Source organism: Abramis brama (genome assembly GCF_963993115.1).
Source record: "Abramis brama genome assembly, chromosome: 6".
NCBI lineage: Eukaryota > Metazoa > Chordata > Actinopteri > Cypriniformes > Leuciscidae > Abramis > Abramis brama.
The window spans coordinates 16,075,893-16,097,656 of record NC_139968.1 but is presented as its reverse complement, the minus strand read 5'-3'; the positions used below and the strand labels follow the sequence as shown (position 1 = coordinate 16,097,656).

General features: G+C 41.0%; 2 protein-coding genes across 2 annotated transcripts in view; both read right to left on the bottom strand.

The window, feature by feature from the left end:
* LOC311084438 (beta-1,3-galactosyltransferase 2-like) overlaps nucleotides 1-849 on the bottom strand; it is a 60,768-nt gene extending 59,919 nt beyond the window's left edge. Inside the window, exon 1 of the mRNA XM_084116447.1 lies at nucleotides 447-849. The gene's annotated coding sequence lies outside the window, so the exon portion shown is untranslated. The remainder of the gene's footprint in view (nucleotides 1-446) is intronic.
* Nucleotides 850-4,376: 3,527 nt separating this feature from the next.
* Nucleotides 4,377-21,764, bottom strand: part of LOC311084437 (beta-1,3-galactosyltransferase 2-like) — a 30,688-nt gene continuing 13,300 nt past the window's right edge. Inside the window, exons 2-3 of the mRNA XM_084116445.1 lie at nucleotides 5,859-5,924; nucleotides 4,377-5,627 (exon numbers count right to left, since the gene is read on the bottom strand). Coding sequence (XP_083972571.1) covers nucleotides 4,628-5,627; nucleotides 5,859-5,872 — 1,014 coding nt within the window. The 5' untranslated portion in view covers nucleotides 5,873-5,924 and the 3' untranslated portion in view covers nucleotides 4,377-4,627. The remainder of the gene's footprint in view (nucleotides 5,628-5,858; nucleotides 5,925-21,764) is intronic.

The window sequence follows — 21,764 nt, the reverse complement described above, 5'->3', positions numbered from 1 at the left end:
CCAGGTCCATGAAGGAAAACAGAAACAGGGGGTAACAGACTCAAAGGGGGCCAGGGTGACACAGACAGTTGTGGTGGAATTTTTTGGCGGGCCATCTCAGGGTATTTTCCCCTCCTGGATCTGGTTTCCAGCATGACAAGTTGCTATTTGCAGAACAAAGTTTCATTGACAGCTTTCTGGGCGCACTCTCAAAAACAACGAATAAAATACTCAACGTATACTAATTTGGTTGAATTTAACCATAATCATTGCTCTTAATAGACAAGGTAAAACATTTTTAGCAAAGGTAAAACATTATTTATTTTTTTTTAAATCACTTAAATCTTTTAAATCTGATTACCAGTTTTCTTCAAAATGTTACTTAACAGAATTAGCCAATTTTTAATTAAACCTTTTAATTAATTTAGAAGCATTTTAAAGGAAAATTGTCAGGTCTGTCGTCCTACCTTAATACTTTAAATCCTTTTAGCCCGACTGGAATGGTCCCTCTGTCGAACAGGGTTCTGCAGTCTGCAGAGTGAAGACAACGTGGTTCCTCGCTCCCATCGATCTGACAGAGGGAGATTCCGAGGACTCCTGGATGGCCCGCCAAACTGTGGTGGAATTTTTCCCTAAACCTAACTATCTGGGGCGTCTGCACTCGACAGCCACCTGATCTTAATATCTCTGGCGTCTACACTCGACACCAATACCTTAAACTCTCTGGCGTCTACACTCGACACCAATACCTTAAACTCTCTGGCGTCTGCTCTCGACACCAATACCTTAAACTCTCTGGCGTCTGCACTCGACACCAATACCTTAAACTCTCTGGCGTCTGCACTCGACACCAATACCTTAAACTCTCTGGCGTCTGCACTCGACACCAATACCTTAAACTCTAGCTCTTGCATCTTCAGTCGACAACTGGCCGAGTTTCTAACTAACTTGCTTCCCTAAACTAGCTTCCTGCGCAGGAATAAATCGACAAACAGACCTGCAATTGTCCTTTAAATGCTTTAATCACGGCCGGGAGATCTTCCCGAGCAGTTCTCAGGGAATCTCTCCCAAGAAGCAAGGCCGGAGGATCTCAGACAAATTCCATTGAGAATCCCACCGAAAAACACATATACAACAGTTTTTATAGTATAGAGGTATGGCATAAATTTCATGCTGCATTACATAATTTCCCCACTATTTGATTGGTTCTTCATATGCAAACCCCTCTGTTACTAGGTAAAGCAAACTCTGATCTTGTGATTACTTATCACAAGGTTCTAACGATGACTTAATTTGTTCTAACAGACTGTCTAGGTTTACTTCCCAAAACTATGTTATTTTTACCCATAGACACATACTCAAAGTCACAAGTTTTTCCCCAAAGAGTTTGGAAACATTAAAAGCATATGAATGTCATTCCTGCAAGAAAGACAAATGTTAGTTGATTAATTAAAGTTGATTAATTAAAATTCATTCACACAGTACATCGGGGGAACAGGGCGAAGCAAACAGTCCATCCGGTGGCCGGGGCGAAACAAACAGTCCATCGGGCGGCCGGGGCGAAGCGAACAGTCCATCCGGCGACCAGGGGGAAGCACCCAGTCCATCCGGCGGCCGGGGCGACGCCAACAGACCATCGGGCGGCCGGGGCAAAGCGAACAGTCCATCCGGCGGCCGGGGCGGAGACTTTCCCTCGGGCGGCCAGGGCGGAGACCTTCCCTCGGGCGGCCAGGGCGGCGGAGACCTTCCCTCGGACGGCCAGGGCGGCGAAGACCCCTCGGGCGGCCAGGGCGGCGAAGACCCCTCGGGCGGCCACGGCGGCGAAGACCCCTCGGGCGGCCACGGCGGCGAAGACCCCTCGGGCGGCCACGGCGGCGAAGACCCCTCGGGCGGCCACGCCGGCGAAGACCCCTCGGGCGACCACGCCGCAGGAACTGGAACAGACACCAACGGCTCAGGAACTGGAACTGGCACCAACGGCTCAGGCACTGGAACTGGCACCACCGGAACTGGCACTGGAACTGGAACCACCGGCTCAGGCACTGGAACTGGCACCACCGGCTCAGGCACTGGAACTGGCACCACCGGCTCAGGCACTGGAACTGGCACCACCGGCTCAGGCACTGGAACTGGCACCACCGGCTCAGGCACTGGAACTGGCACCACCGGCTCAGGCACTGGAACTGGCACCACCGGCCCAGGAACAGACACCACCGGCACCAAGTGTGTGCGTAGCCCACACACACCACATGGCTGTGGCCATAATGGCCAGTGTCGCGGTCACTGAGGGCTCAGGAACAGACGCCACCGGCTCAGGCTCAGGAACAGACACCACCGGCTCAGGCTCAGGAACAGACACCACCGGCTCAGGCTCAGGAACAGACACCACCGGCTCAGGCTCAGGAACAGACACCACCGGCTCAGGCTCAGGAACAGACACCACCGGCTCAGGCTCAGGAACAGACACCACCGGCTCAGGAACAGACACCACCGGCTCAGGCTCAGGAACAGACACAGGCTCGACGGCGGCCATCTTGTCAGGGGACACAGGCTCGGCAGGCGTGACGTGAACAGGCTCGGCGGCGGCCTTCTTGTCCGAAGACACAGGCTCGGCAGGCGTGACGTGAACAGGCTCGGCGGCGGCCATCTTGTCCGAAGACACAGGCTCGGCAGGCGTGACGTGAACAGGCTCGGCGGCGGCCATCTTGTCCGAAGACACAGGCTCGGCAGGCGTGGGCGGAGCCGGCAGGGCTAGCAGCGTGGGCGGGGCCGGCAGGACGAGCAGCTCGGGGACGGCCTCCGGGACGACGGCGGGCTGCTCGGGGACGGCCTCCGGGTCATTGGGGAGGCCGGAGGTCTTCCTCCTCCTCCGCCGTCTTCGATGGTGAGGTGCAGGTTCAGGTCTGGACGGAATTAATGGCGGATGGAGCTCTGGGCTAGGCAGCGGCGATGCATTCTCTGGGCTGGGCAGCGGCGATGCATTCTCTGTGCTGGGCAGCGGCGATGCATTCTCTGGGCTGGGCAGCGGCGATGCATTCTCTGGGCTGGGCAGCGGCGATGCATTCTCTGGGCTGGGCAGCGGCGATGCATTCTCTGGGCTGGGCAGCGGCGATGCATTCTCTGGGAAGGACATGACAGCCATCTTGCTTGGAGACGCAGGCGAGGCTGGTGTATCCCATTGGCTACGATGGTGTAGATACGTAGTAAACCCCCAAAAGTCAAGGATCTCCAGCCCCTTCATCTCCCATTGCGGCAACGGGTCATCCAGGCAGTGATTAAAAAGGTCCTTCAGGGTTGCATCATTATAGTTCATGCCTCTCGATAAAGTCCAAAAGGTTTGAGACAAACAACTCACTGTCTGACCCTGCTGGCGTAGGGCCATTAAATTTTGGAGTCTTCCCCTCCTCTCCTTCTCAGTGGTAGGGGGAAGGATACGAAACCCCGTACTGCTGGATCCATACATGGTGTATCGTTCTGTCACGGTTCCGCACAAGGAAGAGAGCGAGATGGATCCAAAGTGCAGTAGAGTGAGGTTTATTAAAGGGTAATCCAAAGTCATGGTCAAAAACAGGCAGGGTTCAATATCCAGTCAGGCAGTACAAAAACAATAAACAGGCTCAGGTAGGGAACACAGGAAACAGACATGGTGTGACATTAACAACGATACACACAGAACATGGAACAAACAGGGCTTTAAATACATGAACAGACGAGATGACAACGAGAGACAGCTGGGTAAACAGATTACAAACACCTGGGTGCAATAACACAGACTGGAATTGTGGGAAAGGTAGTTCCTGTGAATGACACCGTGGGGGAAGGAGGACATCTAGTGGATACCCGGGGAAACACAACCAGACACTGTGACAGATTGTTGTTCGATTTTTGATTATATTATTATACAATATTATTAATTTAATTAAAACGCTCTTTTAAAGGCCAGTGAAAGCATAGGCTACTGTCAGTTAAGTCCTATTCGGACGCTAATATTGTTTCTCATGGGCTCGTCCGGTATTTTAAATGTGTTACGAAAGATTCACTGGAGGCAATCTGGTTGAGAACCCAAACGCAACTTAAATAACAAAACAATTCAAAACCAAGATCAAACATAAAACAAAAGCGTGGCATTAAACTAAAAAACAAGAAACTAGATCTGGGACATAGAACAAACAGGACACAGGGCAACACAGGAACACCTGTGAACAATGATCAGACGATTAACCAATGACAAGACACATGGCAGGATCACATGACAAACAGGGAATCACATGACAAGACACAGAAACATGACAATGATAAGAAAACCCAAACCGTGACAAAATGGATGTATTAAGAGTAATATTTGCATATTGTTTTCATGTCAGTTCTCAAACAAAACTGTAAATCATCAGAGTAAATCAGCATAAATCATTTTTTTTTAATAATTTTTTACAGGTAACACTTGTTTAATTGTTCCTGAGGATATGTTCATGATGCAAATGGTTTCACTTGAAAGAAACAAAGAAAATGCTCTCACACCCACCCACACACACACACACACTTTTTATACACATTTTGTAAACTGATGTAAAGTGAACCAGTACACCAAAGTATAAGTTTTTTTATTGCGGTCAGAAACATAATATGAGGAATATTCGTGATGTTTACCTCAGCATGGTTGGCTGGATGAATAAATATCTGTCCAATAAGAAGTCATCTGATTTGTGTTTTCTGTTTGTATTGCTATTAGTCTAGAATAGTAACAGCGATTGTACTGCAGTAGTCTCACCACAAACAGTTCGATGTTTGGCGGTTTGGTGGGGACGATACCTAAACGCTCCAAACACATTCCAAGATATGCATCCTCGATATATATGGGCTTAACTTCCCTTGCTCCCAGTAGAATCTTTTGTGGGAGGTCCATAGAAATGATGTAACACATGCCCAGAGGATATGAAGGAAATGTGTCCCTGGAGTACACGTCGTAGGGGATAAAAAATCTGTTGGAAGGGTCTCGTATTACAATGCTGTCATCCCACACTAACCCGGTCATATAGTTGCGTTGTACTGCGTTCAAACTCACAAGCATATTTATTAGGTTGTTCATGTTGAGGAGCACGTCAGCGTCCACTTTCGCCGCGTAGGACGCCTGTTGACATTTTTCGCTGAGCCATTCCATCATCACCATGGTTTTAATGGTCAGATTTCTGTAGGAATCCTGGAAGTTGCTCTGCAGAAGGTCTTTGTATTGTTGGCTCTCATTCCGGAGTTTTTCCTGCAACATCTCTTCATTGTTTCCACTGTGTACGCCTATAAGAAACAGAACCAGCACCACTTTGTCCCCAAAAACCTTTTGTTTACCCCATGTCTTCCTGATGCCATTGCGTGCATCAACGTCTCCAGGGGGCACGGGGACAATTGCCACCAAGTAGGGCTTTTGTTGTTCACATATATCTGGCTGGTCAATGATGAATTCGTATTTTCTGGGGTAAGCAACATAGTAAATCCCTGTTACTTCCTGAAAAGGTTCCTTGGATGGTCCTTCTGTCCTTTGCAACCAGTTTTTTTTCAAAGGGATGCAAGTGAGATAGAGCAGTAAAGATGTTCCTGAAACCAGGACACAAAGCAGTAACCCCTTCTTTAAGGACATCTTTGTGAACGAGGCACAACTGAAAGAGCACAAAAAGAGACTAGGTCAATGACAACTTTTACATTTAATGAAAGAAAAGTTACATTTAATGACTCGGAAATGGCGTAACCATCAAGTAAAAAGAAATGAATTATTTGCATGTTGCACCTTGAATGTGTTGGAAATATTATTTTATTTTATTCTTGAATGCCATTACATTTTGGGGAAGTACCACATGATGTTATCTGATTATTTTAAGAAACGAACTGACCTTTTCACAGTCATGAGGGTCTGCAGGGGTCACACCGTTGTCATGTTGCCGAACCTTTATCTTTATCTGAAGATAGACATGAGACTGTCAGGTGTTAAACAGTAAACTTAACCCTGCATTTGAGATGATGGCTGAAATCCAGTGCCTCTCATTTAAAACCCAAGGTATCGAGTTTGATGACATATAGACCTTATTCACAGCAGAGCCATCTTTGATTTTTAACAGGAATGAAAGTGAGGCTATGAGGGATAGACAGACATACATCTCTTCAGTGGGTTGCACTGTTATGTAATGTGTTTTTGGATTGTTCTGCTGACGAAACACTGCAAAAATATATTTCCAAGAAATTTCAGAAGACAAAAAAACTCCAGACAATATGAGCTGTGGAAAATTCTAAGTGATATAGGAGATTTATACAGCTTTTTACAGCAGATGCCATTGAAAACACGGTAAGTTTATCCCTCACAGCCTTGCTTTCATACCTAAACGTTCTAAACGGTCTAAGGTGAATACAGGTAAAGTGGGACATTTGCTCACACAGTAATTTGTCTTTGGTTTCATGTTAAAATATGTTCCAAATGACTTCCTCATACTAAACCATTTGAAGTAGCTAAAGATCTTGACAACAACATAGAGGTTCGTCTTTTTTTATATAAAAACTTCATATTCATATATTTTCCAAGCATTTCATGCAATAAACTAACCTTTATTGTCAAAGTGGGACACCTAGTTCTTTTAAATATTAATTGTATTGATGTTTTACAAATAAACAATGTATTTGGAAGAACAAATACAGCACACAAAAAGTTGATACTTTATTAAATATCTTCATTTATCTTTTTAGACTGATTTAACATCTTCCCTAATTGCTGGCCCTGACCTTTAGTCTTCATTTCCTGGATTCTGTATTTTATCAGTAGGCAAGTAGTACAATAAGCAAATTTTAAGAGCAAATTACACATGAACTTAATCATGTAGACTTACCGAGAACTAAAAAAAAATCGTATTTTGACCAAAATTCTGACCAAAAAATAAAATAAATAAAAATTTCGCCATATTAATTCAACCCCGCTACTTAAACCAGACCACATGTTTCTTCCTTACTAATGCGCACTGTAAAGTACGGCAAAAAACTGTAATGTGAATTAAACTCTCGAAATGAGGAAAATAAATATATCTGCTTACATCAGTCCGCGGTTTACGGCAGCAACACCTGGTGAACAGCTCTGAAACGCGTTAATACCTGATGGCTGCGTTTCACTCCGGCCGTTTCGACAGCCAGCGGCACAATAACAGAAATACAGGGCTGCCAACTCTGACGCATTGAGCGTGAGACTCACGCAATTGACACTTTTCACACGCTCTCACGCCACACATCCATTTTCTCACGCACAGAAAAATTGCGGAACAAAGAGGTACCTACTTTTTAAACTAATTCTCAGCTCTTAGATTTCGTCAATTTTATTACGAAATTCAGACAAAAATACGTTTGGCGCTTGTAAATGTGACGTGACAGCAGGCACGGCGTCATGGGTGGGCCTGACGGGCCTAGGCCCACCCACTTTTCAACAGGCCCACCCAAAAAATAACTAAAAAATAATAATTAATATATTCTAATTTTGTCAAGAATTATAAAAAAAAATCGTCAATAAGCTCATAATTTGTACTAAAATAGTCTAAATGTTTAGTTTTAAAAACAATTTTAAAAAGCTGGCTATGTCTATTTTGATGTTTCTGCGCAAGTTCAGCAGACAGTTCGGGTTTGTTCCGATCAGAGCTCATGAGTGGAGAGCGCATTTCTGAATATTCCGCTCAGCTCGTTCATTCCGCAGGGTCGCTCGCTCAACCCAGAAGAATGGCCTGCTGGTTCGAAAATATGTGGAATAAGGGCTGCCTCCGACTAATTTTTTTTTCTAGTCGACTAGTAGTTGTTCATTTAAGCCATTCGTGGACAAATCGCCGCTTTATATTAATTTAATTACTTAAATAGGCTATAGCCTACAGGATAATAAGCGTTATGACCGCACGCATAAAGCTTGCCACAAAGAACCGGTTAAAGTAATGATTATGAATGTGTCTAAATTAGCAAGGAGACATTTAACTGTTTAGTAATAAACTGGTGTTTTCTGTGTCGCTGCAAAGATGAAGTTGACGATGCGGACTCGCCATGAACGCCAGAGAGAAATGCACATTTCATATGGATTATATAATCAGAGAGTAGCCTATAGCCTATTTATTTTGGTTTTAATATTTTCGTTTAAAAGTAGACATTTCAAGCTTTCTGTAATATATAGCCTATATTTCTCAAATCTGTGAGGCACAAGCTGAGTTTCGGCGCCTTCCAGTTCACATGCAATGCAAGTGATCGTGTCGGCGCCTTATTACATTGCCTTATTTATTAAATACGGGCAATTGATTGATAAAACATTGATCAAAATTAAGATACAATTTATACAAAACGAAAATCTTTTAAAAAGAGTTTTCTATAAAACAAAACTTAATGAAGTCGTCAAAATCATGTTTTACCAAAAACAGCGCCGTTGCTAGGAGGGCGCCAGCTCCTCTGCCTCGCGAGTGGATGATAGCCCTGAAGACGCCTAGCAATGATATACCTTTAATGGTAGTATACATTTAGTTAAGTTATACCTTAAGAGTCTTCGTAGCGCGCTTAGAGACAATGTTATCGGAAAATGCAGCCCAGGTATGATGCGTATGATGCGTAACGAGATTCCAATTCCTTCTTTGGTCAGAACCATGGAGAGCGATCGCGGATAGGTCTGTCCTATGCACCGAAACTTTTAACAATGCAACAAAATATTTAAAGAGCATCAAGCTATTAAAATATATATTATGTATACGCACAGATAATATAACAGTAGGCTATATTAGTCAATATTTTTTTATTAGGTTAAGCATTGATTGGATAACGTTTTTTTTTATTTTATTTTTTTATTTAACGTTTTTAATTTAAGGCCCACCCACAATTGGTCTGGCCCATCCAAAACTGGAATCCTGGCGCCGTGCCTGCGTGACAGATCGCTGAGCGCCTCAGTTCAAGTGCACGTGAACCGATCATCTGTTACTTTTTTATTTAAAGATGCAGTACAACTTACCGAAAGTATACATAATATCGACCAATTACTGTTTTTCAACCACGGAAAGAGGTCAATATAACAGCTGGAGAACAATTATGTCACATAACGTTACATTTACCTCAGGAAAGCCATTTAATGACCATATCATGTTAACTGAATAGAAAAAATAGCTAGAGGAGATTTTGCTGAGCACTATATTACATATTTATTATATTTTTACTTATGTCATTAAATAATTATTATTATAACAAAAACTGCATTATATTTAATTTAATTTATTTTTAACCTTTAATAATACCAGCAGATTGGGCCCTCTATGTTTACAGCATTAGGTGAGATTATTTTTTTAAATAAAATTTAAAATAAACATGTATCCAAATTAGTCAATATTGAATCAAAATCGGAATCAAATCACAAGAATGGAATTGAAATCTTGAAATGTTTGTCAAGCAATAATACAAACTATCCTACCAATCATTGTACAATGTAAACATTGTAACATCTTGTCACTAAACTTCATAAAATTCTATTTAAGATTATTAAAATTATAAGGCCTAATTACATTTTTAGCCAACATTTAATTTAACTTTTTTTTTCTTTCTTGACAGCTAGTATATTTCAATTTGTTGAACAAAAAATAATAAAATAATAATAATAATAATAATTAAAAACTGAAGTATGGTATTTGAAATTATATTTATATTTGAGCATCAAATTGTGATAATCATCGTTAATTAGGCTATTAACACAATCTCTACATTAACAGCATCCTCAGAGTTTCAGAACAGCGTGAAACATTCCAATCAAAATCAGAATGAGAACAGACAACATACATATTTGTCATAGTGTGTATAGCCTATATGTATAGCCTAATCAAAATTTATGTCTGTAGGCTACATATATTTTTATCAACAACCACTTAAAGAGACAGTGATCTCAAACTCAATTACTGGAGGGCCACAGCTCTGCACAGTTTTGCTCCAACCCTAATCAAACACACCTGATCCAGCTAATCAAGGTCTTCAGGATTACTAGAAACTTCCTTGCAGGTGTAAGTTGGAGCTGGTTGGAGCTAAACTGTGCAGAGCTGTGGCCCTCCAGGAATTGAGTTTGAGATCACTGATTAGATGGCGTCCTGTTTGTTTAGCAGAGCTTTGCTGCCTTCTACTGGCTTTAAAGCACTTAAATCCAAAGTCAAGTTCCTGTTCTAACTCTTAAAGGTACAGTATGTTGTTCCGAAACAGAGAGTAAAATATGTGCAAACACTTCCTTTCTTTTAACGATGGCCACTTTAAATCATTTATGATTTACCAGAGTTTGCAAGGCTGTTTTTGTGGGGACAGACCCCTTTATTAATTCAAGTTTATCTTAGAAGAACAGACACTGCTATTGCTTCCCTGACAGTGATCACTCACTTTGTTAAACCCACGATCACCTAAACCAGTGGTTCCCAAACCTGTCCTGAAGGACCCCCAACACTGCACGTTTTCTTTGTCTCCCTAATCAAACACACCTGATTCAACTCATCAGCTCATTATCACATGGGTTAATGAGCTGATGAGTTGAATCAGGTGTGTTTGATGAGGGAGACAAAGAAAACGTGCAGTGTTGGGGGTCCTTCAGGACAGGTTTGGGAACCACTGACCTAAACAGCAGTCTTCGCCATCCCCAGTCATGTGACCTTTGACTTTCACTATGGCCATTAGTTGTACCGCTTAAATAAGGTCTGCTATTAACTGAGTGGGATATTAGTTTCCCATCTGCGGTTTTAAAATTTCTTTGCGCCCATTTGGCAAAGTGGTGTAGGCTACTACACAATGAGCATACTTAGAATCTGTGTAAATTGTGATTGCTTTATCTTTTGTAAGTATGTTCTTGTGAGCGAAATTAGCTTGTGCCGAATAGTGACATATGGCATATGCTTCTATGATATTCCCATCGAGTTTTACGATTAAATACCCACAGAGGGAAACACCATCAGAAGGTTCTGAGCAAGACCCATCTACATAGGCTACATACTCTCCTCTCATCCAGGGGCGTATCTAACAGATCATCCCTGGAGGATTTCTTCCAAACAGTCATGTTGTCCGTGTTATGTCATCCAGTAACTTATTCAGTCCCTAAATAGCCAGCAATGCTTGGTTCGCTACTGACGTCGGTTTTATTGTCAAGCTAGTTGCTTCATACCCTGAACGTCGTTCTGCAGTCATGTGTTGTGTCTGCAGGTTTTGACTTGTGAAGTGTAGGCTATAGAATTAAAGGGTGCGGTGAGGTGAAGCTGGTGGTTATAGCAGTGGATGTAGAGGATATGCCAGCCCAACCTTTGTTGTAATAAAGCCTGAACACCACCTCGCACCCCACTCATCACTGATGCTTCATCATAACACTGGCTCATTATATTATCAGCATTGTATCCTGTTTCAGACAAGTGTTGTGATATTTCACTAGTGATGTAGGCTAATCTGCATCGGAGCTCGGAGCCCTCCCCCGGACAGCACGCCAAATACGCATAATCTTTACTCTGTTTAATTGATGTAAGGGTTGTGATGGATTTTAATTAATCAACTTTAATTAATCAACTAACATTTGTTTTTCTTGCAGGAATGACATTCATATGCTTTTAAATGTTTCCAAACTCTTTGGGGAAAAATTGTGACTTTGAGTGTGTGTGTGTATAAATAACAACTAGGGAAGTGAAACTATACAGATGACTAGTTCTCAAACCTTGTGATAAGTAATCACAAAAACAGAGTTTGCTTGTCATATTGAAGGTGACATGTTAGACATGTTCTCGATTCTATAAAAACTGTTGTATCCGTGTTTTCTGGTGGGATTCTCAATGGAATTTGTCTGAGATCCTCCAGCCTTGCTTCTTGGGAGAGATTCCCTGAGAACTGCTCGGGAAGATCCCCCGGCCGTAATTAAAGCATTTAAAGGACATTTGCAGGTCTGTTTGTCGGGTCAGGTCAGTTAGGTGACTATTAATGAATGGGGACGTCGATTTGTAGACGAGACCCAGATAGACTAAACGTCGACAGTAGACGTTCGGGGACGTCGATTTGTAGACGAGACCCAGATAGTTAGGTTTAGGGAAAAATCTACCACATTTTGGCGGGCCAGATCCAGGAGTCATCGGAATCTCCCTCTGTCGGGGGAACGAGGAATCATGTTGTCTTCACTCTGCCAGACTGAAGAACCCTGTTCGACAGAGGGACCATTCCAGACGGGCTAAAAGGACTTAAAGTATTAAGGTAGGTAGGATGACTTTTAAGGTAGGTAGGTAGACTTGACATTTTTCCTTTGAAATGCTTCTAAATTAATTAAAAGGTTTAATTAAAAATTGGCTTTTCTGTTAAGTAAAAAAATGAAGAAATTGTTAAAATTATAAATCATAATAATAGGAATATGCATTCTGTGATAATTAGGAAATTCTGAGTCATGAAGAAACTTTTATGAGTTAGACTTTGATTTATTAAAGTAGATGAGATATATAAAACCGAGCAATAGGTGCTCTTAAAGTGATGAATAAAATGCACGTGTCTAAATATTATACTTTCTATCTGAAGGCGTCTAGAATTTGTATCTCGTTATCCCTGGGAGACAGTGTGAAAAACTGATCCATTGCAGTGATTCTAAGAGTCAATGGTTTATGCTTAACTAAGATATTTTTTGTGCATTGTGCATTGAATGAGAATGAGATTGGGTGACCAACTTTAAATAGAAATTGTGATTTGAACAAGCACATAACAGACATCTTACAGCCATTTTATTTTGGTTTCTTGTAAAAAAGAAAAGACAAAGAATTATTTTTGTATACATTATACACTGTATTATAATTAGAGGAGTTTTTCCTGCTTTTTCCTGCGTCTTTGCAACGAAGAAGTGCTTGCTTTTTTCCGCAATGAAGGACTAAGCTTTTTAATAAATTGAAGAATTGCTGTGTTGTAAACCAGAAGAGACTTTTGGAAATTAAGCTGTTTAATTTAAAGGGACACTGTGGAGAAATTGTGTTTTTGTCAAACAGCGACCCCTAGAGTCGCTGTGGAATACTTGCACTGTCGTAAATACCCCTCCACCCCCCACCTCCACCCTGTACACCGTTACCAGCGTTGGGCATGGAACAGGCACGCAGACTCCGAAGACATGATTATTGCAATTTATCATAATAGTTTGCAAATTGTGCTCGTTTATTTACAACCTCTACGTTAGGCTTATTTATGTCCTGATATTTATGTGAGATATTGAAAACTGTTCTCATGATAATCGCAAGAATCAACGTCAACAGCGTCGTCTGATATCCCTCAGGACTACGTGATAAATACACCTCACAACACCTGAGTTCAGCTGGCAAACTAGTTCGTGAGGCAAGCTAGGCAATAAAACATAACGCAAAAAACACGTAAGAGAACGAGTGTTTGTTGTCTGTTAACAGCTCTGATAATCGAAAGCTAGCTAGACATATGTGGAAATTATTGGACTGGTCTAATTATCAGCAATGGATGAATGAACAGCATGTAAAAAAATGACATACTACAAGCAAGCGCAACAACACACAACATAGAATGCAAACAAGTTTACAAATAATAGATTTATTTACTGGCCACTTCGTGCGTTTTCTCAGATCGGATAGCTATCAGATTTATCAAAACGATTCTATTTACATCTGGTCACATAAATGTGTTTTTGCGAAACGGATTTAAATCCGATTTTCAATTCTCGCGCTATATGCAGATTTAATGGAGTGCACGTCACCGAAAGCAACAGATATGAGCTGCATTTTATTGATCATGAGCTAAAATTTCAAAATCAAAGACCGCAATAAGAGAGAGCAGCAACAGCCCTGGTAAGATCATTTAGTTTCTTTACTTTTAATGATGATGATGATTGTGTGTTAAGCATCTGCGACTTACTTTCACTTTGATTTGCGATAGTTTGCATGTTGGCTTGATGAATTGATGCTCAGCTTCTCATCTGCGGTGATGCGTGTTCCAGCGCGTCGTTATATCTGGCAATAACATATAGCCTATAACACGCTCTCACGCGTTTTTTTTATTATTTATTTTTTAGCATTTTTGGGAGGAGTACAATTTCCATATGTGGTTTCAACAACCAGATGCATTTACACTTGTTCAGTTTCGTCTGGAATGCGTCTCAGACCTCCTCCTGAAGTGGTTTGAGCGATCGGATTCAAATCCGTCTTGAATGCGTTTCGGAGGGCATTTACACCTGTTTTTTTCACGATCAGATAGCTATCCGATCTGAGAAAACGCATGAAGTGGCTAGGTCTAAACACAACAGCCCCCATGACAAAAACATACGCACGAAAGCCGAAAACAAACGCTGGTTGGCCTCTCACGTCCATAAACAGTATATAAACGTTCACGTCCGAATTTGAGGAAGTGGTGGGGGAAGTGACGTATGCCGTAAAGCAGTCGAATTTTGTAGTTCTTTTTGTGCTCTGGTTACTACCCGAACCCCGAAATTACATAGTGCCAGTAAAAGCGATACAGACCCCGTCAGGCTATGGCAGACGTGTCATTCAACCTATTGTAAGTCGATGTGCCATCACAAGGATCTTGAAAATATATTATGAAGGTTGAAAAGTTACACGGTGTGGCTTTAATTTGATTTGATTGCGGTTCTCTGAGTGTTCAAGATTTCAGACAGCTACCTTGACAATGTGGGAAGACTGTACAAAAGAGGAAGTGGGGCCTGCAGCCACCCTCCTGAAAGAGGAAGTTGACACTTCTGAGAGGTTTAACCAAAGTTAACAATAAGTTAAAACTGAGGCTGGATTCTCTAGAAAAGACATTACATTAACCAACTAGTGGTAAAAACATGCATTTGTTGAGAATAGAAAATACATTATTGGCTAGAAAAGCAAAAATATTGGTCACTCCATTTCATTTAAAGGTAATTTTCTGGATTCAATAGAAACAATGTTTTCTAATTCTAAACTTTTGAAATCACATGCTGTCATCACCAGGGGTACGAGATGGAAATGTTATTTTCTTTTTGTCCATGGATCAAAGATTGTGTGAAGATTTCTAAATCTTCTTTTAAATAGCTTATGAGCAACAACAAAAAGCTGGAAAATTGAAATTGTGCAAAGAATGACAAATTGCATTTGAGAAATTAAAACTGACTCTACAACTAGGTCTATTTGATTATTTTTTTGTAAGTATGCTCTTGTGAGCGAAATTAGCTTGTGCCGAATAGTGACATATGGCATATGCTTCTATGATATGCCCATCAAGTTTTACGATTGAATACCCACAGAGGGAAACACCATCAGAAGGTTTTGAGCAAGACCCATCTACATAGGCTACATACTCTCCTCTCATCCAGGGGCGTATCTAACAGATCATCCCTGGAGGATTTCTTCCAAACAGTCATGTTGTCCGTGTTATGTCATCCAGTAGCTTATTCAGTCCCTAAATAGCCAGCAATGCTTGGTTCGCTACTGACGTCGGTTTTATTGTCAAGCTAGTTGCTTCATACCCTGAACGTCGTTCTGCAGTCATGTGTTGTGTCTGCAGGTTATGACTTGTGAAGTGTAGGCTATAGAATTAAAGGGTGCGGTGAGGTGAAGCTGGTGGTTATAGCAGTGGATGTAGAGGTTATGCCAGCCCAACCGTTGTTGTAATAAAGCCTGAACACCACCTCAACCCCACTCATCACTGACGCTTCATCATAACACTGGCTCATTATATTATCAGCATTGTATCCTGTTTCAGACAAGTGTTGTAATATTTCACTAGTGATGGAGGCTAATCTGCATCGGAGCTCGGGGAGCTCGGAGCCCTCCCCCGGACAGCACGCCAAATACGCATAATCTTTACTCTTTTTAATTGATGTAAGGGTTGTGATGGATTTTAATTAATCAACTTTAATTAATCAACTAACATTTGTTTTTCTTGCAGGAATGACATTCATATGCTTTTAAATGTTTCCAAACTCTTTGGCGAAAAACTGTGACTTTGAGTGTGTGTGTGTGTGTGTGTGTGTGTGTATAAATAACAACTAGGGAAGTGAAACTATACAGATGACTAGTTCTCAAACCTTGTGATAAGTAATCACAAAAACAGAGGGAAAAGGTTGGGGCTTTTGAACCAATTGAACCAATCATATTGAAGGTGACATGTTAGTCTTATTTGTTTTCTCGATTCTATAAAAACTGTTGTATCCGTGTTTTCTGGTGGGATTCTCAATGGAATTTGTCTGAGATCCTTCAGCCTTGCTTCTTGGGAGAGATTCCCTGAGAACTGCTCGGGAAGATCCCCCGGCCGTAATTAAAGCATTTAAAGGACATTTGCAGGTCTGTTTGTCGATTTATTCCTGTGCAGGAAGCCAGTTTAGGAAGGAAGCTAGTTTAGGGGAACAAGTTACAGGGTTCCCGCGGGGTCTTAAATAGTCTTAAAAAGTCTTAAATTCTGAACTTTAAATTAACTTAAAACGTCTTAAAAACAGGCAGATTTTCATCCGCGGTCTTAAATTTCATTTAATCAGGTCTTAAAAAAGATTTTACCCTCGTTCATTTCCAGAAACGCTGGCCGCAGAAAGTTATTACAAAGTAGCAAAAAAGTATCGAAGTCGCTCGCCGAGGCAGTTCACATATCGCGTCTTTTTCGCGCTCAAGTTCATTCGAATGTAGGCGCTCTGTAAGCGCGCTCATAACTGAAGCGACGCGCTCGTTTTTTTCCAGGCGCAGCAACATGAAAAAAGATATGAAGGATGCAGGTGCACACAAACACTACGGGTGTTTTTCTCTTCTCCATAAATAAATCTTGTAACAGAGCTACAGCAAGCGTTTTTCGGCGGTGGAAATCCATTAGCCACTAAAACTTTTTTTGTCATTGTGGAGAGCGCAGGGCATGGTTGCAGGGCATGGTTGCATAGCAACGACAGGCGACACGGGAAAATCGGACCGAATTTTACTATTAATAATAAAAGATAAGCTAAAGTGTATTGTAAATGTCAGTAAATCATTTTTTATAAAAAGAATGAGTCAAAAAAGATAAAGTCTGAAATATGTGAGGTTTATCTTTTTATAAAAACCTTTTTTGTCAACTTTATTTGAACCTGTACATGTTACATTTACATTTACATTTAGTCACTTAGCAGACGCTTTTATCCAAAGCGACTTACAAATTAGGACTAAATTAAGCGAGTCATCATGAAGAGGCAAAAACAACAACAACGCAAGAAGTGCTCAAAATACGAAGTTCAGGCATTATTCAGAGTAGCATAAGCCTGATAAGTGATGTTTCACAGGGAAAGATTTTTTTTTAATTTATTTTTTTATGAGGTTAAGTGCTCACGGAATAGATAGGTTTTCAGTTGTCTTTTGAATGTTGTCAGGGATTCTGCATTCCGGATGAGGGTGGGGAGAGCGTTCCACCAGCATGGAACTGTGAATGAGAATGTTCTGGAAAGTGATTTTGTGGCTCTCTGTGATGGAACCACGAGCCGTCGCTCGTTGACCGATCGTAGGCATCTGGTAGGGATGTAGACTCGTAGGAGTGAGTGAAAGTAGGAAGGAGCTGAGCCTGTGATAGATCTGTAAGCAAGCGTCAATGCCTTGAACTTGATGCGAGCAGCGAGAGGTAGCCAGTGCAGAGTGATGAACAGAGGAGTGACGTGGGCCCTCTTGGGCTCGTTGAAGACAAGACGAGCTGCAGCATTCTGGATCATCTGTAGGGGTTTGGTTGCACATGCTGGAAGTCCGGCCAGAAGAGCATTACAGTAGTCAAGCCTAGAAATGACCAGGGCCTGGACGAGAAGTTGTGTTGCATGCTCAGTTAGGAAAGACCTGATCTTCCTGATGTTGTGCAGTGCAAACCTGCATGATCGAGCTGTCTTTGAAATGTGATCTGTGAAGGTCAGCTGGTCATCAAACGTTACTCCAAGATTTCTGACCGACCTTAGTATATAACATGTTGCAAGACACTTTTAAAATCTGGCTATCATTTTTAATCGTATTTTAATGTTTATGTTAGTGTGTATTGATGCTAATTGTATTTGTTATTTGCTGTTTTTCAACATAAAACTTGGTGAATTGATTTTATTGTGTACTAGTATTAGTACTTTTTGAACAGGATTCTGTGATAACAGTGATAATTTTTGGCACTATAATAATTAAATGAAATGTTCATGCCATTTCATCTCTAGTTATGATCAACTATGATCAACTAAAATCAACTAATTATGTGTTTTTTACAGTAGGCCTATAATATGCAAAGTACAATTTTCTATAAAAAAATTATATCTGATTCTGTTCTTTTCTCTGACACGCGTTGGGTGTGGAAGGTTACTAATGTGATTGCTTTATATGTAAATTAAGTTAATTCTTTTTCAATTACTGAATTCATTGAAATAAAATGAATTCTTTGATTTGAATATTTTTTTGGCAATGCGTCGTGTAGGTCTTAAATTTCAATCTTTATGGTCTTAAAATGACTTAAAAAGGTCTTAAATTTGACTAACTGAAACCTGCAGGAACCCTGAAGTTAGTTAGGTGACTATTAATGAATGGGGACGTCGATTTGTAGACGAGACCCAGATAGACTAAACGTCGACAGTAGACGTTCAGGGACGTCGATTTGTAGACGAGACCCAGATAGACTAAACGTCGACAGTAGACGTTCGGGGACGTCGATTTGTAGACGAGACCCAGATAGTTAGGTTTAGGGAAAAATCTACCACATTTTGGCGGGCCAGATCCAGGAGTCATCGGAATCTCCCTCTGTCGGGGGAACGAGGAACCATGTTGTCTTCACTCTGCCAGACTGCAGAACCCTGTTCGACAGAGGGACCATTCCAGACGGGCTAAAAGGACTTAAAGTATTAAGGTAGGTAGGATGACTTTTAAGGTAGGTAGGTAGACTTGACATTTTTCCTTTGAAATGCTTCTAAATTAATTAAATGGTTTAATTAAAAATTGGCTTTTCTGTTAAGTAAAAAAATGAAGAAATTGTTAAAATTATAAATCATAATAATAGGAATATGCATTCTGTGATAATTAGGAAATTCTGAGTCATGAAGAAACTTTTATGAGTTAGACTTTGATTTATTAAAGTAGATGAGATATATAAAACCGAGCAATAGGTGCTCTTAAAGTGATGAATAAAATGCATGTGTCTAAATATTATACTTTCTATCTGAAGGCGTCTAGAATTTGTATCTCGTTATCCCTGGGAGACAGTGTGAAAAACTGATCCATTGCAGTGATTCTAAGAGTCAATGGTTTATGTTTAACTAAGATATTTTTTGTGCATTGTGCATTGAATGAGAATGAGATTGGGTGACCAACTTTAAATAGAAATTGTGATTTGAACAAGCACATAACAGACATCTTACAGCCATTTTATTTTGGTTTCTTGTAAAAAAGAAAAGACAAAGAATTATTTTTGTTTACATTATACACTGTATTATAATTAGCGGAGTTTTTCCTGCTTTTTCCTGCGTCTTTGCAACGAAGAAGTGCTTGCTTTTTTCCGCAATGAAGGACTAAGCTTTTTAATAAATTGAAGAATTGCTGTGTTGTAAACCAGAAGAGACTTTTGGAAATTAAGCTGTTTAATTTAAAAGGAGACTGTGGAGAAATTGTGTTTTTGTCAAACAGCGACCCCTAGAGTCGCTGTGGAATACTTGCACTGTCGTAAATACCCCTCCACCCCCCACCTCCACCCTGTACACCGTTACCAGCGTTGGGCATGGAACAGGCACGCAGACTCCGAAGACATGATTATTGCAATTTATCATAATAGTTTGCAAATTGTGCTCGTTTATTTACAACCTCTACGTTAGGCTTATTTATGTCCTGATATTTATGTGAGATATTGAAAACTGTTCTCATGATAATCGCAAGAATCAACGTCAACAGCGTCGTCTGATATCCCTCAGGACTACGTGATAAATACACCTCACAACATCTGAGTTCAGCTGGCAAACTAGTTCGTGAGGCAAGCTAGGCAATAAAACATAACGCAAAAAACACGTAAGAGAACGAGTGTTTGTTGTCTGTTAACAGCTCTGATAATCGAAAGCTAGCTAGACATATGTGGAAATTATTGGACTGGTCTAATTATCAGCAATGGATGAATGAACAGCATGTAAAAAAATGACATACTACAAGCAAGCGCAACAACACACAACATAGAATGCAAACAAGTTTACAAATAAGAGATTTATTTACTGGCCACTTTGTGCGTTTTCTCAGATCGGATAGCTATCAGATTTATCAAAACGATTCTATTTACATCTGGTCACATAAATGTGTTTTTGCGAAACGGATTTAAATCCGATTTTCAATTCTCGCGCTATATGCAGATTTAATGGAGTGCACGTCACCGAAAGCAACAGATATGAGCTGCATTTTATTGATCATGAGCTAAAATTTCAAAATCAAAGACCGCAATAAGAGAGAGCAGCAACAGCCCTGGTAAGATCATTTAGTTTCTTTACTTTTAATGATGATGATGATTGTGTGTTAAGCATCTGCGACTTACTTTCACTTTGATTTGCGATAGTTTGCATGTTGGCTTGATGAATTGATGCTCAGCTTCTCATCTGCGGTGATGCGTGTTCCAGCGCGTCGTTATATCTGGCAATAACATATAGCCTATAACACGCTCTCACGCGTTTTTTTTATTATTTATTTTTTAGCATTTTTGGGAGGAGTACAATTTCCATATGTGGTTTCAACAACCAGATGCATTTACACTTGTTCAGTTTCGTCTGGAATGCGTCTCAGACCTCCTCCTGAAGTGGTTTGAGCGATCGGATTCAAATCCGTCTTGAATGCGTTTCGGAGGGCATTTACACCTGTTTTTTTCACGATCAGATAGCTATCCGATCTGAGAAAACGCATGAAGTGGCTAGGTCTAAACACAACAGCCCCCATGACAAAAACATACGCACGAAAGCCGAAAACAAACGCTGGTTGGCCTCTCACGTCCATAAACAGTATATAAACGTTCACGTCCGAATTTGAGGAAGTGGTGGGGGAAGTGACGTATGCCGTAAAGCAGTCGAATTTTGTAGTTCTTTTTGTGCTCTGGTTACTACCCGAACCCCGAAATTACATAGTGCCAGTAAAAGCGATACAGACCCCGTCAGGCTATGGCAGACGTGTCATTCAACCTATTGTAAGTCGATGTGCCATCACAAGGATCTTGAAAATATATTATGAAGGTTGAAAAGTTACACGGTGTGGCTTTAATTTGATTTGATTGCGGTTCTCTGAGTGTTCAAGATTTCAGACAGCTACCTTGACAATGTGGGAAGACTGTACAAAAGAGGAAGTGGGGCCTGCAGCCACCCTCCTGAAAGAGGAAGTTGACACTTCTGAGAGGGTTAACCGAAGTTAACAATAAGTTAAAACTGAGGCTGGATTCTCTAGAACAGTGGTTCCCAATTCCAGTCCTCGTGAACCACTGCTCTGCACATTTTGTATGTCTCCCTTATTTAACACACCAGAACCAGATCATCAGCTCATTAGGAGAGACTCCATGAACTGAACTGAGTGTGTCAGATAAGAGAGACATACAAAATGTGCAGAGCAGTGGGTCACGAGGACTGGAATTGGGAACCACTGCTCTAGAAAAGACATTACATTAACCAACTAGTGGTAAAAACATGCATTTGTTGAGAACAGAAAATACATTATTGGCTAGAAAAGCAAAAATATTGGTCACTCCATTTCATTTAAAGGTAATTTTCTGGATTCAATAGAAACAATGTTTTCTAATTCTAAACTTTTGAAATCACATGCTGTCATCACCAGGGGTACGAGATGGAAATGTTATTT